The sequence below is a fragment of the Bos indicus genome, chromosome 5 (genome assembly GCF_029378745.1).
Source record: "Bos indicus isolate NIAB-ARS_2022 breed Sahiwal x Tharparkar chromosome 5, NIAB-ARS_B.indTharparkar_mat_pri_1.0, whole genome shotgun sequence".
Taxonomy (NCBI): Eukaryota; Metazoa; Chordata; class Mammalia; order Artiodactyla; family Bovidae; genus Bos; species Bos indicus.
This window is the reverse complement of record NC_091764.1, coordinates 119,639,793-119,647,924: the sequence shown is the minus strand read 5'-3', so window position 1 is coordinate 119,647,924 and position 8,132 is coordinate 119,639,793. Positions and strand designations below refer to the sequence as shown.

The 8,132-nt window shown below is 59.9% G+C and overlaps 1 protein-coding gene across 1 annotated transcript; it reads right to left on the bottom strand.

The window, feature by feature from the left end:
* Positions 1-1,182: 1,182 nt before the first annotated feature.
* On the bottom strand, positions 1,183-7,885 carry LOC139183053 (palmitoyltransferase ZDHHC3-like). Its single transcript, XM_070788800.1, has 3 exons — positions 7,870-7,885; positions 4,062-5,419; positions 1,183-3,958 (listed from the first exon to the last, which is right to left on the bottom strand). The coding sequence occupies exons 1-2, from the start codon at positions 7,883-7,885 to the stop codon at positions 4,539-4,541; spliced, it is 897 nt and encodes a 298-aa protein (XP_070644901.1). The 3' UTR covers positions 1,183-3,958; positions 4,062-4,538.
* Between the last annotated feature and the right edge of the window lie 247 nt (positions 7,886-8,132).

Here is an 8,132-nt window from a genome sequence, read left to right as displayed (position 1 = left end):
CTTCCCACACCTGTCCACAGTCTGATGCCATGGCGCACTGGTGCGGCGGCAGGAGGCTGGACTGGGGTGTAAACTGAGGGGGGATCTTCGAGAGAGACTCTGTGAAAAGGAGCAGGCTTGAGATGCGGACCCACGCAAGTGACATCCAGACTCCCCGTCGTGGCCCGCGTGGACGAGCGTGCACGTGAAGTGAGCGGCGGGGCACCACGCCTCGGCCCCCCGGGCACCCGGAGGAACCCTGAGCTGGGGCGGGTGTTGGACTCGTCCTCGCGGTGACATCTGTAATTCTGCAAACTGCCTGGCATGGTGGAGTGGACAAGCCAGGTGTGACAGGCTCAGACAGTGGGGACACTCAGCTGTGAGGGCGGGTGAGTGGCCGGGAGCGTGGGTCCAGAGCCTCCCTCGGGCTTCCTTGCAGTTGTGGGGAAAGGACTTGAAATTCCAAAGAGCAGGAAACACAGAACTCAGGGTGACGTTTCACCCAGGGGTGGGTTTGAAGAAGGTCACTCAGGGGGCTTCAGAAATTGTTTTTTTTGTTTTTTTTTTTAGCCTGGGTGGTAGATAATCCAGGGTTTACTGATGGTTAATACTTGTATCTTACATATAGTCTGAACAGTCTTCTTATCTACTGAGTAAAAAAGGAAGCACACCCACCCAAGTCCCACGTCCCTTGTATCAGTTAGCCTCTGCTGCGTAACAGATGGGTCCCAAAGCTTCCCAGCTTCAAGTGGCTCATGCTACCCAGTGCCTGCAGACCTAGTGGGCACCACTGATGGGCACCGGCCTTTACAACCTTCGAGATGGGGCATCCGCTGGGACCTGTGTGGTCTGAACTCAGCTTCACCTTTACAGCCTTGGGGGCCTTCCCTCCTCAGCGTGTCCTCCTCCCACTGTGGGCCTGCATGGTGGGGACCGTGCATGGTGGGGACCCTGCGTGGTGGGGACCCTGCCTGGTGGGGACCCTGGGTGATGGGGACCCTGCATGGTGGGGACCCTGTGTGGTGGGGAGCCTGCGTGGTGGGGACCCTGCGTGGTGGGGACCCTGCGTGGTGGGGACCCGTGTGGTGGGGACCCTGTGTGGCGGGGACCCGTGTGGTGGGGACCCTGCGTGGTGGGGACCCTGCGTGGTGGGGACCCGTGTGGTGGGGAGCCTGCGTGGTGGGGACCTGCGTGGTGGGGACCCTGTGTGATGGGGACCCTGCGTGGTGGCGACCTGCGAGGTGGGGACACTGTTCGGCTCCCTGGGCTCCTGCCAGTGCAGCTCCATCTCTCCGTCTCTGTTTCTGAGGGTCTGTCTCTTATTCTCTGTCTTTCTCTATCTTTCTGTCTCTGTCTCATCCTCAGACTCCAGGTACTGGGAGCTGACTGTCCCTGTCCCCGAGGGGTGATCAGTGCCCACTTGGAAGACCCTCTACGACAGTTTAAAACGGAGGAGAAATCTTTCCATGGGTTCCTAAGGGCCAGCTGCTGTCCTGTTTGAGGGAAGAAATATTGATTGCTAATATCTGCAATAATGAACCCCAGCAAATGACACAAATTACATTTCAGATGGCAACTTGACAGATGACACCTCCAGAGGAGTCCGCAGAAACGTCATTTGCCAAACTCGTATTAAATGTTCTCTGGAGACAGATTTAAAATAACTTTGGGGGTGAAAGTCTGAATCGCTCAGACGTAACAGTGACAGCACGTGCTAGCTGGAATTATATATTTGTGAACTAATTCTCGCATAAAATTAGAGTTTGAGGACTTGATGGCTAAGCTGGCCGTTTTCATTGTTAGCAATTATCTTGCAACCAGTTAGAATCTATACCCCCAAACCTCATTTAAATCTTTCCCACAAAGCGCTGCGTAAGGAAAAGCAGCCCCTACAGAGCATCTGGGGAAGTTTCTCTTTCTCAGATGGGGGGGCTGCCTGTAACACTGTGAGTTGGCGGACAGCCCTGTGTGGGCGGTGCGGGGGGGATGTGCGTTTAATTCACGAGGGTTACGGGGCAGCCCGGCCCTCTGGGCATGCCTGTGGCTGGACCATGCGTACGAGGTCACACACGGCTCTGATTTCACGGCCCCGAGATGGGAGACCCTTCTGTTCAGACCTCCAGGGGGCAGGAGGAGAGGAGAGAGATTTGGGGTCTTCAGGTACAAACCTCAGGGTTCACGCCGGGCTGGGCTGGACGCTGATGGCGCTTTGCCCTGTCCGCTGTGTTCGCTCCAGCCCAGCTGCCCCTGCCGGTGTGTGGCTGGGCAGGTGGGGACCGCGGGAGGGCACTATCTCTGAGGCCACGGGGCAGGTCTGGAGCGCTCCAGCAGACGCAGTCGCCTCCCCATCCACATCCCCAGGGCCACGGCTGTCACTTCCTCACCTCGATGGCTGCGAGGGGTGCCCAACCGCGTCCTGCCTGCCTCGCTAATCTACGCCGAGGTCCTGGACGGGAGCCGGGGTCCAGGCGCCCCAGTGCCTGCCCACGGCTGACCGGCTCTGGATGCATGCCCTGTAGCCCTTGGTGCCCTTCTCAGAAGGACCCTGCGAAGGGTGAGCTGGCGTGAGGTCTGCACTGGGCCGCGCCCCTGCAGGGAGACCCCCGGGCGCTGGGGCAGCTAACCAGAGGGGCTTCGTGGCTGCCTCGCTGCAGGGGCTGTGAGTGTTCCTTAGCGCTCTTGGCCCTGGAAGGGCTGGGGTGGGCTCTGCCCGTCCTGGCCCCTCTGAGCGTCTCAGTAGGAGTTGGAGCCCTCACACCTCACTTGCATAGACCACTTTGTACAATTCTACTTAAAAGGCTATAATCCCATGAGTACTTAGGGATCCAGACCGTGGTTCCGTCTCAAAGCATCCATGTTTTTCCCCACCTGCAACCAGGCCTGCTGATTACTCCGGACCCTCACCAGCAGCCCAGTGGCCTGCACGACGTTTCCTCCGTGGGTCATCACCCTTTGGACCAGCCTCACTGGGAACCCTCCCAGCGGCTGGCTGAGATCTGGGGCTTTGGGACACAGATGTTATCTCCTGGCTAAGCCTTCTCACCTGTGACATTTTCACTCTGTTTTACAGACTTCATACCAGCTTCAGCTCTACCTAATCTCCCCGAAATGGCTTCTGGTTCATCACTGAAAAGCCTCCCGGGGGAAGGGCTGTGTGTTCACTGTCAAGCTTGCACCCTGCCCCCCTATGCCTTGCGGGCACCTATGGGATGAACGGTCACAGGTCAGCCGTCCGCATCAGAGGAGGGCTCGCCCTGCGCTTACGTGGCTGTGAGGCCGTCCTCACGGGGCCAGTCCCTCTCGGGTTTCTGCTCGGCCGTGCGTGGCAGCGTGGTGGGGAGGTGCCCGTCTTGGGGCCAGGCTGTCTGGGTCCAGTTCTCAGCCTTACTAGGTACTGCTGTGTCATCTTGGGGAGTTTGCTCGATCTCTCTGTCTTCCCATCTCTAAAGCAGGGCTGAAAACTCTAGCTGCCTCAGGCTTGGTGTGAAGATGAGCAAGTTAGACACAAGCGCGTGTGTGTAAAACTGAGGGACTGTGAACAGGGTCAAAGGAGTGTGCTGGCACTGCCGTTGGACGTGAGGCTGCAGTCAGGCGCCTTTCCTGCCTGGTACCACGGGAGCAGCTGGGCGAAGCGGGCAGGGAGCCCTTTATGACCCCTCACCACTGCATCTGTCGTCGTTCAGTCGCTGAGCTGTGTCCGACTCTTCATGACCCCACGAACCGCAGCAAGTCAGGCTCCTCTGCCCTTCACGACCTCCCAGAGTTAGCGCAAACCCATGTCAGTTGATTCAGTGATGCTATCCAATACCTCATTCTAACCTATAAGTATCTCAAAATAAAAAGTTAAACAAGAAAACCCAACCTTGATGGCTTGACTGGTGAGGTCCAAATTTTCAAGCGCTGGTGCCAACCTCACACAGGCTGTCAGAAAACAGAAAGAGCCACATCCGCCCTGCTCATTTGATACGCGTCGTGGGATCTGGTAAATTACAAACAGATTAAGTTAGCAAAGGAATAGAGATTTCTAAGCTCATTTCATCGATGAGCATAAATACAAAAATTCTAAAAAAATAGGAACTCACCCAAACTGACACATTATACAGCATAATCCCTCATTAAGGAGCTGAGATAACCAGGAATGCAACGATGGTTCTGCATCAGATAAGGCAGCTCACAACGGGCCACGTGCAGGCGGTCACACACTTGCCTCGGTGTGTAGCTACCACCTGTAATGGGGTTCTGCACGGATTCACCATACTTTGCTCACAGATGTTGTGGATTTAATCGCTTTTCCCAGGAGAGTGTTGGCAGAGTGAAAGAAGGGGCACATGTCACATTTCTTTTGGCGGGAGGGGCCGGTCTTGCGTATTTCCTTGGAAGCTTGGAGGCCCTAAACCCCACCTGCTGCTCAGAGGGGAACCTGGCGCTTTTATTCTCTCTTGTGGGGGTCTCGTCGGTGGACACGAGAAAAGGAGGCTTGGCGTTTACAGTCTCGCGGCGATTTTCTGAGGATCATCTGTTCCGATTCCGCGGAGGGAGCTGCGTTCACACAGGCGGACTCAGACCACAGCCTGGGGCCCGCTGGCGGCCCGAGGTCCCGCGGAGGCGAAGGGGCTGATCCAGGCCGGGGAGGGGCGCGGGCCCAGGACGGCCTTCAGGTTCGTCCACGCGGACGCCTGGCCCGGCTCGCCCGGCTGACTCTGTGGGTCGGTGAGGATGCTGCGTATTTGAATCGTGAACATCAGGCCAGCGAAGAGGAAGCCGTTCAGCGCCACCACGAAGAGGAAGAGCAGCGAGGGCCGCAGGAGCACGGGGGTCTGCAGGTCCCACTCGCCGCGCGCGTAGGCGCGCAGGGCCGGCGCGGAGAGCAGCAGCAGCACGTGCAGCGCGCCCAGCGCCGTGTAGAGCGTGAAGAGCACGAAGAACTTGCGGTTGTCCTCGCCCACGCAGTTGTTGACCCACGGGCAGTGGTGGTGTGCCCTGCGGATGCAGCGCTGGCACACGCCGCAGTGGTGCGCGCCCAGCGTCTGGGCGGCGCCGCAGAGCGGGCAGCGGGCTGCCAGGCCGGGCGCAGGCGGGGCGCCCACCGGCAGGGCGCCGGGGTCGGTGAACATGGTCCGCGCGTGGGAGGCCAGGGCCAGGGAGGCCAGCAGGTGGAAGAGCGAGCCGTGCACTGCGCTGTAGGCCGGCCGCTGCGCCGGGAGCAGCCAGGCGCTCAGCAGCAGCGCGCCCTCGCTCAGCGTCAGCACCCACGTGGCCGAGGCGCACACGATGCCCAGGGCGTCGGGCACGAACCACACGCGCGGCGCGGCGCTCGGGCTCCGCAGGGCCAGGTCGGCTGGTCCCTGAGCTCCTGCGCCTCCGCCCTCCCCTCCCAGGCTCCGCCTGGGACTCCCCTCCTCCCCACCGCAGTGTTCTAGAATGTGCCCTCCAATGGGGGCTTTGTGAACACAGAAAGGGCCCCCCCTTCAGCCGGGAAAGCCCCTTCCCGGCGGTGACTTCTTTGTTTGGGGCGAATGGGGCGTTGGACCTTGGAGGAGGGGGAGGTGCTGGCTGGGGGCGTGAGCCCGGTGTTGCACGCGGCCCTTTTACGGTCCTCGCAGGAAATGTGGGCGAGGAGGAAACACCGCAGCTCCTCTTGTGTGTGCGTGCGTAGCGCACCTGTGTTTCGGGGGGCAGCACTTCTCTGTACACTGGCTCATTGGTACTCACAACTCTGACAGCACAAAGGTTTACTCCCCAGTTTGCGCATGAGAAACAGCTGGGGATTAGATGAGCGGCCTGTGAGTGACCGGCCAGGATTCCAGCCCGCAGGTGGTCTCAGCGGGCTCTTCCGGCCCCCAGAGGAGCTGGACACAGCTGATGGCAGGTCGGCCCTCCGTCCAGTCTGCCTCACGCGGTCAGGACACCGCACTGGGTGCTCAGCTGCCGGGGATCAAGAGGTTAAGGATGGGTTTGGATTGAACCAACGGCCAGCATTCGGGAAGGTCAGCTCTAGACTCTTGGTCTAAGAAGTGGGTCCTGAGAAAAGACAGCTGCACAGAGGCCAGCATGGCCGTCCCCCAAGTGCCCACAGCAGACAGAGAGTGAGGAAGGCGGGTGGGTGTGAGCTGGAAGGAGGCTGCCTGTGAAGGGCATGCCTGCCTGGCTGCATTAATAAGAGTATAGCATCCGGGATGGTGGAGGGGACACAGCTGGGGGAGCATTACCATGAGCAGCACTCCCGGTGGGAGGGGCTTGCGGGGCAGAGCCGCTCAGGAGAGGCCGGCTCTGGGGTTTGGAAGCGGCGAGAAGGGCAGCGGGGAGCAGCCAGTGGCCGGCTCTGGTGCAGACACAGGTGGGATGGGGCTGGAGCCCGGGGCGAGGTGCAGAGAGGGGGTCAGCGCCCACAGAGGAGGACGTTGCTGGTGACCCAGGGGCATCCCAGGGTGAGTGGACGCTCTGTCTCGAGAGGAATTCTGGCGCTTTCTGGGTGCCCTGAGGACTTCCTGGTGTCAGACAATGAGTCGGACAGGACGATGGTGGTGGTCTCGCTCAACTGCAGGGGCTCTGAGGCCACTATCCAGCTTTCCTGACAGTCACCGTGCTGACCCGAGAGGCCCCGGAGCCCATGTTGTCACACCTGACACCTAGGTGTCAGAGAGCCGCCGGGCAGGGGAGGGGTGTGCCTTGCCTGGACAGCTCAGCCTCGCTTGCTAGGAGGGCCTGATATGCCTGTTTGTTTATTCTGTCTTAAAATAATTACCAGACTTCACAAGAGTGGTTTTTGGTTCACAGCAGAACTGAGCAGAAGGTGCAGAGACGCCTCGTCTGCCCGCCCCTGCCCGCTGCACAGAGAGCCGCCCCACCAGAGGGGACGTTTGTCACGACTGATGCGCCCGCGCCTCCGTGCCGTCCGTCTGCACCCAGAATCCATGGTTTCGGTCGGTTCCCTCGCGGAGTGGGACGTTCCGTGGGTCCGGGCGCGCGTGCAGTGATGCGGGCCCACCATCGGGCAGGGCGGTCCTAGTGCCCTAGGAAGCCCTGTACTGGGCCCTTGCCCCAAGCCTGGCAGCCCTGGTCTTTCACCGCCTCCGCAGTTTTGCTTCTCCAGAAAGGGCTCCCGTGGGAGCCGTGCAGCGTGTAGACTTCTCAGATGAGCTACTTTTGCCCACTGGCGAGCTGTTAAGTTCCCTCTGTGTCTTTTCATGGCTTGATATCTGCTGTGGTTTTTAACTGAAAACCAGATGCTGAAAACAGAACTAGGTGTGAGCAATCATGGCAGGTGATTTCGGGAAGAGAGAACAGAGGACTCCGGGAGAAGCCGGGAAGGGTCAGGCCCCTGCCTGGAAGGGTCAGCTCTGGGTGGAGAGGAGCCGGGAGGGGCAGGGAGGGGACTGGGAAGCAGGGGCGGCTCAGCAAGGCCGGGGGAGCAGAGCCCCTTCGGAGCCGCAGGACGGCCTGACGTGTAACCGAACAGGACCCTGTGGGGTCTTCTTTCTTGATAGACCCCCACCCATGTGCTCCACCTACCTTCGGTCTGCAGAAAAATTTTAGTCCCAGAATACATTCAGTCAGAGAAGTGAGAAAACGCAGAAAGGAAATCCATCAAGCAAAACAAAATAATGATACTTTAGCTATTAAGCAAAGTCAAGGACCTTTAGTGCCTCTTCAAGGGCTTTAGATAACGCAGCAACCCAATGCCCTCTGCAGACCCCTGGCTGCCTGTGGGCTGTGGGCGCTGCTCAGCTGGAGCCAAGGTGTCCCTGAAGAAAGGAAACCCCAGATCCACGGTCTCTGAGGGCTGGGGGCCGAGGGCAGCCTTGGGAGGGGAGGACCTCAGGCCTGTCCGTTTGTCCTGCTGCCCCCTTGGGATGCAGCATCCCGTGCTGTAGCTGTGGGCGCACCCACCTGGCTGGAAGGCCATCCTCGGGGTGTGTCCAGGAGGGACAGGAGCCCCGGGAGGGAGGCTGGGGGGTCAGGACCCTGGGCTTCATCAGGAAGCCCCCCACACCCATGCTCTGGGGTGTCCCGCCCACCCTGCCAACCCCACCCCGCTGTCAGGGTCCCATGTCAGCCTCTAAGCCTCTACTTCTCTGCTAAGTGGGAGGTCTCCCTGCTTCCCACCGGATGTGGATCCTGGCCCAGGTGAGGCCGGGTCCCCGGGGTATTGT